General features: G+C 45.5%; 1 protein-coding gene across 2 annotated transcripts in view; it reads right to left on the bottom strand.

Moving 5' to 3' along the window:
* LOC106606077 (anoctamin-10) overlaps positions 1-19,834 on the bottom strand; it is a 47,146-nt gene that overhangs the window by 17,807 nt on the left and 9,505 nt on the right. For both annotated transcript variants that reach the window (XM_082960018.1, XM_045719079.2), the window contains exon 12: positions 9,757-9,873. In XM_082960018.1, the coding sequence (XP_082816144.1) occupies positions 9,757-9,873 (117 nt within the window). The remainder of the gene's footprint in view (positions 1-9,756; positions 9,874-19,834) is intronic.

The raw sequence follows: 19,834 nt of genomic DNA, 5'->3' as shown, positions 1-19,834 counted from the left end.
TAACATTAGAAGCCGCCTCCCTAAGTTTGTTTTATTCACTGCTTTAGCACACTCCACCAACCCGGATGTCCTAGCCGTGTCTGAATCCTGGCTTAGGAAGCCCACCAAAAATCCTGACATTTCCATCCCCAACTATAACATCTTCTGACAAGATAGAACTGCCGAAGCGGGCGGAGTTAGCCTGCAGAGTTCTGTCATACTATCCAGGTCTGTGCCCAAACAATTCGAGCACCTACTTTTAAAAATCCCCCTTTCCAGAAACAAGTCTCTCACCATTGCCGCTTGTTATAGACCCCCCTCGGCCCCCAGTTGTGCCCTGGACACCATATGTGAATTGATCGCCCCCCCATCTATCTTCAGAGTTCGTACTGTTAGGTGACCTAAACTGGGACATGCTTAACACCCCGGCCGTCCTACAATCTAAGCTAGATGCCCTAAATCTCACTCAAATGATCAAGAAACCTACCAGGTACAACCCTAAATCCGTAACCATGGGCACCCTTTTAGACATCATCCTGACCAACCTGCCCTCTAAATACACCTCTGCTGTCTTCAACCAGGATCTCAGAGATCACTGCCTCATTGCCTGCGTCCATACTGGGTCCGTGGTGAAACGACCACCCCTCATCACTGTCAAACACTCCCTAAAACACTTCAGCAAGCAGGCCTTGCTAATCGACCTGGCCCGGGTATCCTGGAAGGATATTGACCTCATCCCGTCAGTAGAGGATGCCTGGTTTCTCTTAAAAGTGCTTTCATCTCCATCTTAAATAAGCATGCCTCATTAAAAAAATGTAGAACTAAGAACAGGTAAAGACTTGACTGCCCTTGCCCAGCACAAAAACATCCTGTGGCGTTCTGCATTAGCATCGAATAGCCCCCGCAATATGCAACTTTTCAGGGAAGTCAGGAACCAATATACTCAGTCAGTTAGGGAAGCTTTTTCAAACAGAGATTTGCTGTAGCACTAATTCCAAAAAGTTTTGGGACACTGTAAAGTCCATGGAGAATAAGAGCACCTCCTCCCAGCTGCCCACTGCACTGAGGAAAGGAAACACTGTCACCACCGATAAATCTACGATTATCGCTAATTTCAATAAGCCTTTTTCCACAGCTGGCCATGCTTTCCACCTGGCTACCCCTACCCTGGCCAACATCTCAGCACCCCCTGCAGCAACTTGCCCAAAACCCCCGCTTCTCCTTCACCCAAATCCAGACAGCCGATGTTCTGAAAGAACTGCAAAATCTGGATCCCTACAAATCAGCTAGGCTAGACAATCTGGACCCTCTTTATAAAATTATTCGCCAAAATTGTTGCAACCCCTATTACTAGCCTATTCAACCTCTCGTGTCGTCTGAGATCCCCAAAGATTAGAAAGTTGCCGCGGTCATCCCTCTCTTCAAAGGGGGAGACACTCTCAACCCAAACTGTTATAGACCTATATCCATCCTGCCCTGCCTTTCTAAAATCTTCAAAAGCCAAGTTAATGAACAGATCACCGACCATTTCGAATCCCACCGTACCTTCTCCACTATGCAATCTGGTTTCCGAGCTGGTCATGGGTGCATCTCAGCCACGCTCAAGGTCCTAAACGATATCATAACCGCCATCGATAAAAGACAGTACTGTGCAGCCGTCTTCATCGATCTGGCCAAGGCTTTCGACTCGGTCAATCACCGCATTCTTATCGGCAGACTCAATAGCCTTGGCTTCTCAAATGACTGCCTCGCCTGGTTCACCAACTACTTCTCAGATAGAGTTCAGTGTGTCAAATCGGAAGGCCTGTTGTCCAGACTCTGGCAGTCTCTATGGGGGGTGCCACAGGGTTCAAATCTCGAGCCGAAGAAGGTACTCTGGTCAGATGAGACTAAAATTGAGCTTTTTGACCATCAAGGAGAACGCTACGTCTGGCGCAAACCCAACACCTCTCATCACCCCGAGAACTCTATCCCCACAGTGAAGCATGGTGGTGGCAACATCATGCTGTGGGGATGTTTTTCCATCAGCACGGACTGGGAATTGAAGGAATGATGGAATGGCACTAAATACAGGGCAATTCTTGAGGGAAACCTGTTTCAGTCATCCAGAGATTTGAGACTGGGACGGAGGTTCACCTTCCAGCAGGACAATGACCCTAAGCATACTGCTAAAGCAACACTCGGGTTGTTTAAGGGGAAACATTTATAATGTCTTGGAATGGCCTAGTTAAAGCCCAGAACTGAAATCCAATTGAGAATCTGTGGTATGACTTAAAGATTGCTGTACACCAGCGGAACCCATCCAACTTGAAGGAGCTGGAGCAGTTTTGCCTTGAAGAATGGGCAAAAATCCCAGTGGCTAGATGTGCCAAGCTTATAGAGACATACCCCAAGAGACTTGCAGCTGTAATTGCTGCAAAAGGTGGCTCTACAAAGTATTAACTTTGGGTGGGGGTGAATAGTTATGCACACTCAAGTTCTGTCTTATTTCTTGATTGTTTCACAAAAAATATTTTGCATATTCAAAGTGGTAGGCATGTTGTGTAAATCAAATGATACAACCTAGAAAAAAATTGATTTTTGGGAAACAAAATAGGAAAAATGCCAAGGGGGTGAATACTTTCGCAAGCCACTGTATATAAACTAAGCAAAAAAAGAAACGGCCCTTTTCAGGACCCTGTCATTCAAAGATAATTCATAAAAATCCAAATAACGTCACAGATCTTCATTGTAAAGGGTTTTAACACCCATGAATGTTCAATGAACCATAACCAATTAATGAACATGCACCTGTGGAATGGTTGTTAAGACACCAACAGCTTACAGACAGTAGGCAATTAAGGTCACAGTTATGAAAACTTAGGACACTAAAGAGGCCTTTCTACTGACTCTGAAAAACACCAAAAGAAAGATGCCCAGGGTCTCTGCTCATCTGCAAGGAAGCATGAGGACTGCAGATGTGGCCAGGGCAATACATTGCAATGTCCGTACTGTGAGATGCCTAAGACAGCACTACAGGGATACAGGGTGGACAGCTGATCGTCCTCCCAGTGGCAGACCACGTGTAACAACACCTGCACAGGATCGGTACATCCGAACATCACACCTGCGGGACAGGTACAGGATGGCAACAACTGCCCAAGTTACACCAGGAACGCACAATCCCTCCATCAGTGCTCAGACTGTCCGCAATAGGCTGAGAGAGGCTGGACAGAAGACTTGTAGGCCTGTTGTAGGCAGGTCTTCATCAGATATCACTGGCAACAACGTGACCTACAAACCCACCGTCGCTGGACCAGACAGGACTGGCAAAAAGTGCTCTTCACTGACGAGTCGCGGTTTTGTCTCACTGGGGGTGATGGTCGGATTCGTGTTTATCGTCTTAGGAATGAGCGTTACACCGAGGCCTATACTCTGGAGCGGGATCGATTTGGAGGTGGAGGGTCCGTCATGGTCTGGGGTGGTGTGTGACAGCATCATCAGACTGAGCTTGTTGTCATTGCAGGCAATCTACAGGGAAGACATCCTCCTCCCTCATGTGGTACCCTTCCTGCAGGCTCATCCTGTCATGACCCTCCAGCATGACAATACCACCAGCCATACTGCTCATTCTGTGGGTGATTTCCTGCAAGACAGGAATGTCAGTGTTCTGCCATGGCCAGCGAAAAGCCCGGATCTCAATCCCATTGAGCACGTCTGGGACCTGTTGGATCGGAGAGTGAGGGCTAGGGCCATTTCCCCCCAGAAATGTCTGCGATCTTGCAGGTGCCTTGGTGGAAGAGTGGGGTAACATCTCACAGCAAGAACTGGCAAATCTGGTGCAGTCCATGAGGAGGAAATGCACTGCAGTACTTAATGCAGCTGGTGACTGTTACTTTTGACTGACCCTCCCTTTGTTCAGGGACACAGTATTCCATTTCTGTTAGTCACATGTCTGGAACTTGTTCAGATTGTGTCTCAATTGTTGAATCATATGTTCATACAAATATTTACACATGTTAAGTTTGCTGAAAATAAACGCAGTTGACAGTGAGAGGACGTTTCTTTTTTGCTGAGTTTATATCTCCTCTCTATATAGTACAGCATCCGTCTCTCCTCTGTATTAGAGGTCGACCGATTAATCGGAATGGCCGATAACAATCGGTAATCAGCATTTTTGGACACCGATTATGGCCGATTACATTGCACTCTGCGAGGAGACTGCGTGGCAGGCTGTCTACCTGTTACGCGAGTGCAGCAAGGAGACAAGGTAAATTGCTAGCTAGCATTAAACTTATCTTATAAAAAAAGTCATTCTTCACATAATCACTAGTTAAACTAGTAATATCATCAACCATGTGTAGTTATCTAGCTTGTCCTGGGTTGCATATAATCGATGTGGTGCCTGTTAATTTATCATCAAATCACAGCATACTTTGCCAAACGGGTGATTTAACAAGCCCATTTGTGGAAAAAAGCACCGTCATTGTACCAATGTGTACCTAACCATAAACATCAATGCCTTTCTTTAAAATCAATACACAAGTATATATTTTTAAACCTGCATATTTAGTTAATATTGCCTGCTAACATGAATTTCTTTCAACTATGGAAATTGTGTCACTTATCTTGCGTAACGATTCCGTATTTCACTGAAAGAATAAACATTTTGTTTTCAAAATGATAGTTTCCGGATTTGACCATATTAATGACCTAAGGCTCGTATTTCTGTGTGTTATTATGTTATAATTAAGTCTATGATTTGATAGAGCAGTCTGACTGAGCAATGGTAGGCAGCAGCAGGCTCGTAAGCGTTCATTCAAACAGTACTTTCGTGCGTTTGCCAGCAGCCCTTCGCAATGCATTGCGCTGTTTATGACTTCAACCATATCGACTCCCGAGATTAGGCTGGCAATACTATAGTGCCTATAAGAACATCCAATAGTCAAAGGTATATGAAAAACAAATGTTAAAGAAATATTCCTATAATAACTACAACCTAAAACTTCTTACCTGGGAATATTGAAGACTCATGTTAAATGGAACCACCTTTGTTCTCATGTTCTGAGCAAGTAACTTAAATGTTAGATTTTTTACATGGCAAATATTGAACTTTTACTTTCTACTTTCACTTTGTTTTTATATATATATATATTATTTAATAAATTATTATTTAATAAAAAAATAAAAATAATTAAAAGAAAAATAATCGGCCGATTAATCGGTATCGGCTTTTTTTGGTCCTCCAATAGTCGGCATTGAAAAATCATAGTCGGTTTACCTCTACTCTGTATAGTACAGCATCTGTCTCTGTGGCCTTCTCTCCAGTGGGTCACTGTCACCTCTAGCAGTGGTGGCTAGTGCTGGTGGACAGCCAGCGACTAAGGTGTTGATAGGGGGTTTCCACCAGTGAGGCACCTGCTCTGATCACTACTACATTCCTCCTGTGCCAAAGGAAGGAAGGGATTTTCCCCAGGACATTGGCTCCTCCCTTCAGTGATACATACTGTACAACTAGCTAAGTGTATCTATCTCTATGGCTTCCCTTGCTGAAGCAGTGGAAAATGCTGGATTTTAGCCGATGCACCTGCTCTGATCAGTTCCCCCTGTGCCAGAGGAAGGAAAGGGTTTTCCCCAGGCCACATAGCCCATTGGCTGGCAAGACAGCTTATTCGCCTCTGCCTGCTGAAGTGGTGGAAAACGTTGGATTGACTAGGCCAGATGGAGACAGACACAGCAGTTTAAGTGGCAACACAGGAAGATGGCCGTCCCTCCGTCCTCCTCTCACAACTGACCCCGGACAGAACTCCAGTGGAATGAAGGCTCTCTTTCCGTCAGCTCTACTCCTAATAAAACTCCAGTGGAATGAAGGCTCTCTTTCCGTCAGCTCTACTCCTAATAAAACTCCAGTGGAATGAAGGCTCTCTTTCCGTCAGCTCTACTCCTAATAAAACTCCAGTGGAATGAAGGCTCTCTTTCCGTCAGCTCTACTCCTAATAAAACTCCAGTGGAATGAAGGCTCTCTTTCCGTCAGCTCTACTCCTAATAAAACTCCAGTGGAATGAAGGCTCTCTTTCCGTCAGCTCTACTCCTAATAAAACTCCAGTGGAATGAAGGCTCTCTTTCCGTCAGCTCTACTCCTAATAAAACTCCAGTGGAATGAAGGCTCTCTTTCCCTCAGCTCTACTCCTAATAAAACTCCAGTGGAATGAAGGCTCTCTTTCCCTCAGCTCTACTCCTAATAAAACTCCAGTGGAATGAAGGCTCTCTTTCCGTCAGCTCTACTCCTAATAAAACTCCAGTGGAATAAAGGCTCTCTTTCCGTCAGCTCTACTCCTAATAAAACTCCAGTGGAATAAAGGCTCTCTTTCCGTCAGCTCTACTCCTAATAAAACTCCAGTGGAATGAAGGCTCTCTTTCCGTCAGCTCTACTCCTAATAAAACTCCAGTGGAATGAAGGCTCTCTTTCCGTCAGCTCTACTCCTAATAAAACTCCAGTGGAATGAAGGCTCTCTTTCCGTCAGCTCTACTCCTAATAAAACTCCAGTGGAATAAAGGCTCTCTTTCCGTCAGCTCACGCCTAGAGACTGCAGTGGACGAAGGCTCGATCGCAGCTCGACTCCGACATACTCCAGTGGAAGGCTGTGGCTCTGACTCGACTACCTGACATGATACAACACCTGTGGGCGTCTGACTGAGAAGGTCCAGTCAAGGCGTGCCTGTGCACTCAGAAGACTGGGTCTGCCGGCAGAATGCCCGACTGACCGCCCGGCCGAATGTCCCGCCCGCCCTGTCTGGCCGACTGACTGACCGACCGCCCGGCCGAATGCCCGCCCTGCCCTGTCCGGCCGAATGCCCGCCCTGCCCTGTCCGGCCGAATGCCCGCCCTGCCCTGTCCGGCCGAATGCCCGCCCTGCCCGGCCGAATGCCCGCCCTGCCCGGCCGATCGGCCGAATGCCCGCCCTGCCCGCCCTGCCCGGCCGAATGCCCGCCCTGCCCGGCCGAATGCCCGCCCTGCCCGGCCGAATGCCCGCCCACCCTGTCCGGCTGACCGGCCGAATGCCCGCCCGCCCTGTCGAATGCCCGCCCGCCCTGTCCGGCCGAATGCCCGCCCGCCCTGTCCGGCTGACCGGCCGAATGCCCGCCCGCCCGGCCTGCCCGCCCGGCCGAATGCCCGGCCGAATGCCCGGCCGAATGCCCGGCCGAATGCCCGCCCTGCCCAATGCCCGGCCGCCCGCCCGCCCTGCCCTGCCCGCCCGGCCGAATGCCCGGCCGCCCGCCCGGCCGAATGCCCGGCCGAATGCCCGGCCGAATGCCCGCCCTGCCCGCCCGGCCGAATGCCCGGCCGAATGCCCGCCCTGCCCGGCCGAATGCCCGCCCTGCCCGGCCGAATGCCCGCCCTGACCGGCCTGCCCGCCCGGCCGAATGCCCGGCCGAATGCCCGCCCTGCCCAATGCCCGGCCGCCCGCCCGCCCTGCCCTGCCCGCCCGGCCGAATGCCCGGCCGCCCGCCCGGCCGAATTCCCGGCCGAATGCCCGGCCGAATGCCCGCCCGGCCGAATGCCCGCCCTGCCCGCCCGGCCGAATGCCCGGCCGAATGCCCGCCCTGCCGAATGCCCGGCCGAATGCCCGCCCTGCCCGCCCGAATGCACGACCGACTTGCTGACTCACTGCCTGCCTGGCTGGGATCATTAGTGATATAGAGAAAAGGACAAAGTTGGAGTGAATTAATTTCATCAAGAGTGTTTAACCTGATGAAGCAAAGGCCATGTCAAACTTGAGAATATCTGTAATGATTACGAATCAAGATAGATAGACATCCACAAGATGATATTAATTGGGTTTTGATGGCTGGGACGAGGAGAAGGACAGTGTTAGAGGGAGATTTAAAATGAATGAATTATGAGGAAGAGTTATTAAGACAAACGGCAAGACGTTCAATAGCCATGGTAGCAGGGGCACTACTCATGTGCCTGGGACTGGGTTGAAAACACAGTCAGTTAAACACAAGGCAGTAACCAAGTACCATCACAACACATACCATACACAATCCTCACCACAAGACCAACTTGGGCAATACACGTAGACATGATTAAGTAGCTTATCCATCTCTATTCACAGGATTAATATCAGGCATTAGGTATTATAGGTGAAGCTTTCAATTCAAACCATAACCAGACAAACTCACAACCTGCATAGCAGAGTTCAGTCAGACGACCCAAAGCAACTTACCGCCCATGGGCCTGGCTCTGCACAAACAACCCAAGAAATCAACCAATCCTGTTAAAATCTGCTTAAATTCAACATTCAGCTGGACAAGACAGGCATCAGAAATACCACCAATCAATGTGATGTATTTCATGGCCCCGCCCTTCTTTCTGCAGTGCTGAGAGAAATGATAGCTAGCTAAGACATGCTAGCTAATTGCTGAAGCACTCAGACTTAATCCAGTAAATGACTGCAGTGCCAAGCTGAGGCAAGCTACTGCTCAGCAGCATACTCATATCAATACCATTAACCTAAGTCCTGTAATTTATCTTTACCAAAGTGCTCTGGGAGATGTATTGAGGGACTGAATACATTACATGAAGCTGTTATGGAGAGATATGGGTATGCCTTAATGTATTATGGAGAGATATGGGTCTGCATTATGGTGTTATGGAGAGATATGGGTCTGCCTTAATGTATTATGGAGAGAGATATGGGTCTGCATTATGGTGTTATGGAGAGATATGGGTCTGCATTATGGTGTTATGGAGAGAGATATGGGTCTGCCTTAATGTATTATGGAGAGAGATATGGGTCTGCATTATGGTGTTATGGAGAGATATGGGTCTGCATTATGGTGTTATGGAGAGATATGGGTCTGCCTTAATGTATTATGGAGAGAGATATGGGTCTGCATTATGGTGTTATGGAGAGATATGGGTCTGCATTATGGTGTTATGGAGAGATATGGGTCTGCCTTAATGTATTATGGAGAGAGATATGGGTCTGCATTATGGTGTTATGGAGAGAGATATGGGTCTGCATTATGGTGTTATGGAGAGAGATATGGGTCTGCATTATGGTGTTATGGAGAGAGATATGAGTCTGCATTATTCTGTTATGGAGAGAGATATGGGTCTGCATTATTCTGTTATGGAGAGAGATATGGGTCTGCATTATTCTGTTATGGAGAGAGATATGGGTCTGCATTCTGCTATATAATCTGTTGTTTTGTCCTTAATTATACACGGTATGTAAGCCGTTTATAGACAGGTTCTTTCTGGTGCTGGGAAAGCAGATGATTGTGTCCTCTGTATCTGTGTGTGTGTGTGACCTACTTCTGAGCTACGTGCAAGGTGATAAACATCTGCCAAAACAGCAGAGCCTCATTAACACATTACAATATTGCACACGCACACACAGTTTGTTAGTTCGCTGCCACGTGAACAACCTTCTACATGGATCATTAAACCATCAGACCTAGATGATAAACCTGATGGATCTCTCAGAGAGACAGTCACGTCAGCCGTACACCTCATATACCCAGCTTATCCACACAGAAGTCTGTGGCTTTTCCTTCATCTAGGGTTTCTTTACACATTTTATTCACCTTGAAGTCCCTTCATGTTATTTTTGAGAACTTCACCGTTTTTTGGTTTAACACACCACAAAAAAGTTGAGTTTAAGGTTGAGTGATGGTACCTGCTTTTTTTCACCTTGATAGACTCAAGTTAGGTCAAACCACTCTGTATGTCATGCTAGCGTTATTCAACACACCATACAGTTGAGGGGTTCAGTCAGTCAAACTTACCCTTTTCTTCAGAGCCTCCAGGGACTCAAACTCCAGACGTGACAGTTTGATCTGGATGTGTTTGGGGACGTCTGGGATCACAAAGGTCAGGATGAACTTGGAGGCCAAGAGGAAGTGCTGCAACAACAACAGCAGACAGAGGAACAACAGGGAAGTATGGGGAGACTTTAGGACATGTAACAGGAAAAGTAGACATGTATTATGATGTTATATTGTACTGAGATAGTAGAGAAATGTAGTTTATCCTATTATCCTAGAATTCAGAAACATGTATAGTTGATATAATGAATAGTTTAAACTGATTGAACAGACGTGATACGCTGCTGAAGTGAAACGTCACAACACAATCTAAACTGCTCTGGAGACAAACACACCATCACCGACCGGTGTCCAATCCATGACCTTACAAAACTACACAATCATTGGTGTCAGGTGTGATACCCCTCTAAACAGCTGGTTCATGTTCCTATCTACCAGGCTGGTCTTCTTTCATCTGTATATGCTGTATGTAACTTCTGAATTTTGTATTGCCATTTATAGTCTACTGTATTTAAACATGTACATGATACTGCAACAATGTTTCCCCAATGGGACATTAACGTCCGTCAAGTTAAGCAGAAGATTCCCTGTTCTTTCAGAACTACCTTCATTCCTTCTCAGAGCGTGGCTAACAACAAGCAGCTGACCTGACCCACACAGTCTGAAAACAGTCCTGTTATCACATGAAACCTGCAGATCAGGTCAATGTATGAGCCAATCCATTGACTCGTGTTTTCACATGAAACCTGCGTCAGGTAAAAGTACGAACGAACCCGTACAACCATAAACACGCCAAACCATAGAATAATAATGCTGAAAGGGTTACCATTTAAGAGATCACGCCTCTTAACTAAGGACCAGATAAATCAAAGAATATGTCTTGAAATACTGTAAGCAAAACAGGAGACTACAGGGTGACAAACATGCAGTAAGACCCTGGTGATTATTCTGTGTGAGAGTTAAGAAGCTGAAGACCCTTCTGGACCTTAACTCTTTAAATCAGCCCCTAAACAGTTCACTGGAGCTCAATATTAAACTGTAATGGTAAAGACAGGCAAGAGGGCTTTGCTGAAAATACAATCACAATCTCTCAAAAAGGAAGAGAGAAGAGAGTGCTGTGAATACAGAAAGAGGCCCCCCAGTACAACACTGGCCCACCCTCCTCCCTCTGTTGAGGTGATTGGAGGAGACAGATGAACAGCAGACAAAGGGGAAGTGGGGTGAGGAGGACAACTCTTGTGGCAAAGAGCACACCTGTTATCTTCACAGCACCTGAGGTGAGGTGAGGTAAGATAAGGTGTGAGAGAGAGAGAGAGAGGTAGCAATCTGACCAATATCTAACACATACATCATCTTTTTCTCAATACATTTTTTACGGCCGAGAGAAGTGTACTTCGAACTGCATGACCAGAAACCAGCTTTATCACTCTGAATCGATGCCAACACACTGCTATGCAAAGCAGGTCTGTCATGGCTGGAGAATTGACAGCTGCCACAACACACTGTACCTCATCAGTATGTGACAGCCACAATTCCATCGGATTCAGCCACTGCTTTCATCGCAGTAAAAGGCTTCATACATGTTAGGCCTGACAAATGTTGTCGACTGAAAACTTCCAAATACTGTTATTACAGGCTATTTTGTCCTATGGAAAGTGTTGTTCAGATGGGTGGTTTGGGCTAGAAGGATGGGGAGGTGTGTGGTGCTCCCTCTCTCTGTCCTTCAGCCATAGAGTACTTTAGTACAGACAATTGTGTATCCCAATTAGCAACATCATACCTTTATAGTACACTACTTTTGACCAGGGCCTCTCAGGGGTAGTGCAAAGGGGGCTATTTGGGATGCAGAAAATGTGAGCTAAGTAGTAGACTTTACAGTATTACAATGTAAAAGGGTGAAGGGAGTCCAGTCTGTCTGGCCTCAGCGCTGACTGAGGTTGTTGCACTGATTGAAATGCAACATTAAAAACACCACAGCCTTTTAGCTGATTGGTACTTGACAATAGGAGTTTATGGGCATTTAGAGAGATAGGGTTGGCTTGGCACACGTTGGAAAACCAAAAGAACACTAACATAAATGCAAATGTTAGTTGAAAGGGGTACATTTCATCTTGAGGCCCCGACTCAATATCAAACTACTTCTCTATGATGCTCTAAACAGTGCATAAGTGTGAATTGAGACAGTACCTGTAAGTGCTAGCATAGCAATCTGTGGCCTTTTGTACCATAATCCCCTCTGCTCAGTATTCACCTTCATGTAGCTGGGAACAGAACTGCACTGCCTTGTTCATTTAGCTAATTAGCATTTCAATCCACCTTGATCGGGAGTCATTTTATATCATTTATTCTGTGAAGCGGCACGAACAGAATTTCTTCATCTAACTTTTCACGTCGGGGTTTTGTGAATAGATCTTGTCTGAAAGGCGGCCATCGGTGGCTTGCCATAAACACTTGGACATGGTGCTGAGACATGCATGGTTCTGCAGTAACCCTTGGGACAGCCAACTGCAGAGTGAGAATGAGCCTCATGGAGCACCGTGCAGTCACACAATGTGACGGGCCAGAGTCTGGCAGCAGACTGTGTTCTAGAAGGATACGAGACTAATGCAGAAAGAGGTGGCACGTCTCCCACATGAGAATGAATGATTACATCAAGATGATTCATACCAAGTTACTTCAGCTCGATCCAATTTCCGTGTATTGATCTCTCGAGGCAGGTACTGTATTATTTCCTCTACTGTTCCTCGATGCACCGCGAGGTCGGTGTGAGACCTGTTCCTCTGGGCCCTGGTCAAAAGTAATGCTCTATATAGGGAACATGGTGCTATTTGGGACACACCCATGGTGTTGATGGGCAAAGGAGACAGGAAGGGTTGTGGAGAGGTCTCCAGGCCTGCAGAGATTATTCAGTACAGCAGGCAGGTAGCTTCAATAAGACTAGACTGGAGCCATATATGGTAGAAGAATAGCATTGAACAGGACTACAAAGGGCTGTAAATAGAGTTGCCAGTCAGCAGGGGGGCACAGCTCCACACAGAGCTGATGCACACTACATTAATACACAGGTTGAGTCCCAAATGGCACCCTATTCCATATATAGTGCACTACTTTTGACCCATGACCTATGGGCCCCCTGGTCAGAAGTAGTGCACTAAATGGGGAATATGGTGCCATTCAGGGCAGAGTATGGCACAATGCATAGATATGACTAGAGCTAGCACTAGGCTGATCGTGCTCTACAGAATAGAAAGGGAGACCACAACCATGGTGACAGAATCAGACACATTCAGTTACTGGGTACAAAGGGTTCTGGACTTCAACAACACATCACAGTGGCTTCAGAGGACAATGGCTGATTTCCCTTTGGCAAAACAAACCGTGAGGGAGAAAGATAGACAGCATTGTTAGGAGCCAAACAAATAAAGCCAGCTGCATTATACCAGGCAGTGTTACATTTCAGCATTATAAAGGACCAAGGCAAGGACCAAGGCAAGAAGGGACGGCTAAGGAACGGTCTTTTTTGTTGTTGTCATTTAGCAGATGCTCTTATCCAGAGCGACTTACAGGAGCAATTCGGGTTAAGTGCCTTGCTCAAGGGCACCGACAGATTTGTCACCTAGTTGGCTTGGGGATTCGAACCAGCAACCTTTCGGTTAATGGTCCAACGCTCTTAAACACTAGGTTACCTCTGTCCTCCCTATACATTCTGACATCTCTTGACTCTGTCATAGTACTAAACACCTAGGACGATGACTATAACAAAAACTATCAAGATACAAATATAAAATAACAGTTATCATTCCAGTTAATGTCCTAGGTGTGGACGGCCCTTAACACTGCAGTGAATATCAAGCCCACTTTATCTACAGTGCGAGTTCAATTTCAGTTCATCACCATGAAAATAATAGCCCCTCTCCCACTTCCCATACCTACAGTAGATACATACCCCGGTTCATTATCCCTCATGTTGTGAAATACCAACCATCTGGGGTTTTGCAGCACGGTTTCAGAGGCACAATTCAGACAGGATATCGTCAGCACACTGGTGTTATGGATCTGTGACACCATCCTGCTATTCTGGCTGTTACACCAATGACACAGTAAGAGTGGCTAATAAGACCATACATAGTCTGCAGTAGAGTTGGGCTGCATACATTCACATTATGTCCCATCTTAAGAAGTCGTCTACACCTGCGTCCTTGATCGTCAGCAGGCTAAACGGCTATCTTTCACTTCACCTCCGCAGTAGCGGTGTGTCAGCCCAGCTTCTGTGTCCAGACAGGTACTTACTACACCATACATCACAACTCCCCTTCCTCTCTCCTCTGTGTCAATCTTTATTTGAGATAAATCACCAGGACAGACAGAGCAAACCGAGTGACTGACTGACCATCCTCTCCTCTCCCAGACATCCTCCATGCATCCCCCAGACATTAGTATTTCATCCTGGGTTGTGAATTACAGGACATACCTCTGTCTGAGAGTTGTCACTGGATGCTCTGTTTCTGTCCACACACACAGGTTTCCGTTAGCAGGTAATAGCCAGCTTTCGGCATATTAATAAAAAAAAAGCCAACAAATAAAATTGGAAAGGCCAATTTGACATTTTTCAGCTAAATGTTCTGGTCTGTTGCATAAGATTCTTTGCTTATTAAAAAAAATGTTATATCATCCCACAACTGTCCCAGGGTCTGTTTGGGATATTTTGTTTCTCGACAAGCTGACCAATAGAATAGGTCATTTTTTTTTACTATGGGGGATAGTAGATTGACATAGGCGGCGAGCCCATAAGGCTAGGGGAAGCTAAACTTTCCCTAAGTAAATTGAAATAAATTGCCAAAATGATATCGCCTAATTTGCCTACTCCTGTCTATAAAGAAATAAAATCATTCAAAATAGGCAACTAAATCATGATTTAGCCACAGAGGACCATTTCCCCTTGTCTTGTTTTAAATCTCATTGCCTACAAGTCGGAAGGAAAGGCAACTCATGCAATTTAGGCTGTGCGTGTTGCAAATATCAAATAAATGATTGTTGAGTTGCAACTGTCAAGGAAAAGTAGAAGACCAGCAAGCCATATCGCAATATTTATACATTAAATTGTGGGAAAACATAGTTTGGAAAGCAAATGGCTCTTGCTGTAAAGAGAAGACAATGAAAATACTCAAATCTGTCTTTTAGTTGAGTGAACAGTAGGCCTATAGCCTATCTTATTGGCACCACTATATACCTGGTGAGTGCGCACTGCGCATTTTCACGCGATCATTTTTGGGTCAGTGCTACTTTAAATTCAGTTATTGGACAACAGTTTCCTGCTCCAGTTTAGATGGACGTCATATTCTATTTGTGTCTCCCCTGCTAGTAGGTCTATTATATGGACAACGTCGTTTTAACTGATTGTTCCTCAGTGTCAGCAGAGTTTGTCTGATTAAATAAGATTTTGCTTAGGTCTCCAGCAGGGCTGGTGTTGTGCCTCAAATCTCCCCCCTGACAGAATCCCCCCCCCCCCCCAACACCTCTTCGCGTGAACACACACACACTCCATTCTTCATTGCTGCGACTTGAGATTTCTGATCACGTTAGGCTGCGTTTCATTTTATTTTTCATGTCGGTTTGATCCCGGGGGAGGCTTTAGTAATGTCTGCAGTTTTCGGTTTGGCTATTTGTTTCAAGTGTATTAGTCTATAAATAAATGTCTTTGCCAAAATTCATCATCTCTCCCATGTCTTATTCGACTAGTAGTTGTTCTGAAATGTTTATTGCTTGACTACATTTTACTCCCTCTGTTTAAAATATCACACAAATTAATGATTAATATTGGTTGCCTATCCTGACGTGAAGTTTGTTCTATAGAAGGTATTCGACTGTTGTGAGCCACAGAAAGTATTTGACTATAGCCACAAAATGAAGGAAATTAGAAAGGGGGGGGGGGGATTTCGGGCAGAAAAGAAGAAAATAGCCTTGCCAAACCCCCCCCCCCCCCCCTAATTTCCTTAATTTTGTGGCTATAGTCAAATACTTTCTGTGGCTCACAACAGTCGAATACCTTCTATAGAACAAACTTCACGTCAGGATAGGCAACCAATATTAATCATTAATTTGTGTGATATTTTAAACAGAGGGAGTAAAATGTAGTCAAGCAATAAACATTTCAGAACAACTACTAGTCGAATAAGACATGGGAGAGATGATGAATTTTGGCAAAGACATTTATTTATAGACTAACACACTTGAAACAAATAGCCAAACCGAAAACTGCAGACATTACTAAAGCCTCCCCCGGGATCAAACCGACATGAAAAATAAAATGAAACGCAGCCTAACGTGATCAGAGATCTCAACTAGCAAGCAAGTTGCAGCAATGAAGAATTGAGTGTGAGGCGACGAAAACATGACTGAGGAGCTCAGCTTGTTATTTAAGAACATGAAACTCACGCCCGCCTATACATATACCTGGGATGTTGCTGTTGGTCAGTGGTCTTGTTGGCTGAGAAAAAGTTAAATGTGGACAGTTATTCTAACGTATTCAAAGTGTACGGTAAGGACGCACGTCATTGGATCTTCGACCTGCATGTTCTGTTAAAATGAATTACCATAATCTAACATGTGATTTCTGTCATTCTGAGCACCGTGGGCAGACACCCTAATCATATTGTTCCAGTGCATTTCTCAAAATGTCCGTTAATTAAATGAAAATGCTGTAGGTCAAATGTCTGGCACCACATTTTCATAACGGAAACCCTGACACAGAGAGAGAGACAGAGACCGAGAGAGAGCTTAGGTAACATTTTCATAGGAAACCCTGACACACACACACACACACACACACACACACACACACACACACACACACACACACACACACACACACACACACACACACACACACACACACACACACACACACACACACACACACACACACACACACACACACACACACACACACACACACACACACACACACACACAGAGCGCTTAGGTAACATTTTCAAAAAATGTGTCACTGTTTGATAGAGAAATACATTTACATATTTAAATCAAACAGCAAAGTAAAAGCCACACTAGATGCAGTGTTCAGGGATTAAGTTGGTACACAGGACACATCCCAAATGTCACCCTATTCCCTACATAGTGCACTACTTTTTGACCAGAGCAGTATGGGCCATTGCCAAACCTAGTGCACTAGCTATATAGGGATTAGATTGGTTGGTACAGGGAATGCCAACTGTCAGTGCCCAGGGCCTGGGGCATGGCAAACCTGCTGCTGGATTCTAATCTGATTATCTGAAAACCACTTTAAAATGGGATTGGCTCTCTGATTCCCTGCCTAAAATAACCCTCATGGAGAAAGTGTCACAACAAAGACTACTGATGTGTTTTTACTAGCATAAATAGTATAGGCTATATCTGGGAATAGGATGGAAGGTAAAATAGAAATATTTCCTCCCGATTTCTCCTTGTTCCGCGGAATGTTTATTCCATCTCATTTTAAAAAGGTATAGATAGTCTGTGCTTTTGTCAACGGATAATGCATGAAAGGGTAGGTTAACATCTCAAAATGCATGAACTATAACTCTTCTATTACATAATCTGTGCAAATGTACAAACACATTCAACTTGACAATGACAACAGCATTTTAGTGTGTGCAAACTTGGTGTAATAATAATCTTTACATGTAGGCTAATCATTACATCTAGGAATGTTCCATCAATCCAATGTCTGGTGACCGCTTAGACTGGGATCAGTGCATCAAAGAGGCCAAGTTTGGAGAGAATGCCTGGCCTGGCTGCCCTGACTGCCAAGGCCAATGCATCATCAAGCGTTTCAATTACTCCTGATCCTTAGCCTTCTCTTCTCTCTCCCTCCCTTCCTTCCGACCGTCTCTGTGGCTTGGCTACCCTGTTGCCTGGTTACTGCTCTGTGAAGTATGCCATACAGTATGCCGTACAGTAATTACCCAGGTATCACCTGCTCAACAATGAGCCCTGTCCCAGCCAATCACAGCCAGGAGAGAGGAATAACAGCTAGCCAGGAGAGCGAGAGAGACAGAGCCGAAGGGCCCTCGTAACATTTCACATTGACTAGACTGAGTCCATGGCCTTTAAAAAACAAACTTACGCAACATAGGCTAACTTCCATAAATGTGATATCAATGCAGCATTATATGGTAGTAAAGAAATCAAATTCCACAATATTCTTTTTTTTTCAAATACCATTTCATGCTACATATATATCTTTTTTTAAATTGGGGGGAGGGGGTCAGTATTTTTCCCCACTCTCCTCCTATATGATCCGGTGGTCTGGTCCCACTGTGGGGTTGAGACACAGGCGTCTGGTCTGGTCCCAGACCCCATTCTGCCAGGGCCCTCCCTCCCCACCACATCAGACTAACAGGTTCATATTGATGGAACAACATAAGTCACTGCACTATAGTACTGTCTGCACCTCAAAGGTGAAATGAGGTATTGTACAGCAGCAACATATCACTCTATCGTAGAGCTGGATTGACTCAGAAAGACCTGTTCTCTGTATCGTAGAGCTGGACTGACATCCCTGACAGAAGGCACTAGAGGCCCTAATAGCCATATCCTGCTCTGCTTCCTGTAACTGGCTTGGTTATTATGTCAGCATTCTAAATGGTACCCTATTTCCCTATAGTGCACTACATTTTACCATGGCCCATAGGGGAGTATATGGAATAGGGTGCCATTTGGGATGTAGGCTATATGTCTGCAACATTGACTGCCTCTGTAGCACTACTCATAAAATAGAATCTAGATAGTCATAGAATAGAATCTAGATATTCATAGCCTCTGCCACAGTGTATCATGTGGATCAGTGATTCATGAATATTTCTCAAATCGTTTCTGGCAGATATTTTTCGGTGATTATGTATTGACAACATTCAATGAATACATAAACAAACAATGCATCCAGAAAAGGATCAGTGTGTGTGTACCCTGTCCCTGCATGCTGAATAGCAGAGCTGGTTCTGCTGCTCCAGTCTGTAATGGACTGAATGATCTGGCAGGGAGACGCCAACCCACAGATCTACAGGAAATGTGCTGCTTGGCAGCAGTGCGAAACGTGCCTGGATGTACAATAAGCTAGTGAGGTAGGTTCATCTCTCCCAGCTCCTACCCTCACTTCTCCTCTCACTTTCCCTCTCTCGCAACCTTGTGCTCTCTCCTATTTCTCTCCTTTTCTTTATCCCTCCCTCACAATCTCTCTTTCTCATGCGCACAGACAACCAGACAGTAATCCAGTGTGATAACCCTGTGCTGTAGATTTGTGTGACATCACATGTTCTACAGAGTGAGGTGGATTGCAGACAGACAGCGCGAGAGAGAGAAAATAAGCCCTGATCCACCCTGCTCACCTCCGTGAGAACTTCAGCCTCTGAGCCACCGAGGTTTGAGGTCACGGCATTATATTACCACACAGCATCAAGGCCTGAGCAGCCGAGCACAGAGCCCAGGCACAGAGTATACAGGCCACACATGCTCTTCATTCTCACAGGGTGGTCAGGGCAACTCCGTGGGCGCTGGAGACATACAGTATGTGCAGGAGCAAGTGTGTTGTATTTACTGCTGCCTATCTGGATGTCCGTGATTCTGTCTGTATTGGTGCTGGTCTGTATTAGCTGGTGCAAAGACAGGAAATCAATAAATGCACAAATCTGAAACGTTTGAACCGCAGCAAAGGGGTTGTCATACACAGTTAGTATTAAGGGAACTGGTTATACAAAAACTATTTTCAACCAAACATGCACCCATGACCTCGTTTCAAATCCGTAAAAATACAGTGTGGTTTAGCATATAGATAAAACACACTAGAATGGCCTCTAAGGACTAATACAATAAATGTGTATTCTATTCTAATGAACTACCTCTCCTCTGCTTCAGGCCCCCCCTCTGCTCATTTTGTCTTAGTTATTTTAAGCATTTTCTCTCGAGGGCTGGAGGTGCATGCGGAGGATGTTGCACAACGAGCTCCCCCAATTGTGATCCTAACAGACGTGGACTGACTGGAGTT

The sequence above is a fragment of the Salmo salar genome, chromosome 02 (assembly GCF_965601325.2).
Source record: "Salmo salar chromosome 02, fSalSal1, whole genome shotgun sequence".
NCBI lineage: Eukaryota > Metazoa > Chordata > Actinopteri > Salmoniformes > Salmonidae > Salmo > Salmo salar.
This window is presented reverse-complemented; position numbering and strand designations above follow the sequence as displayed.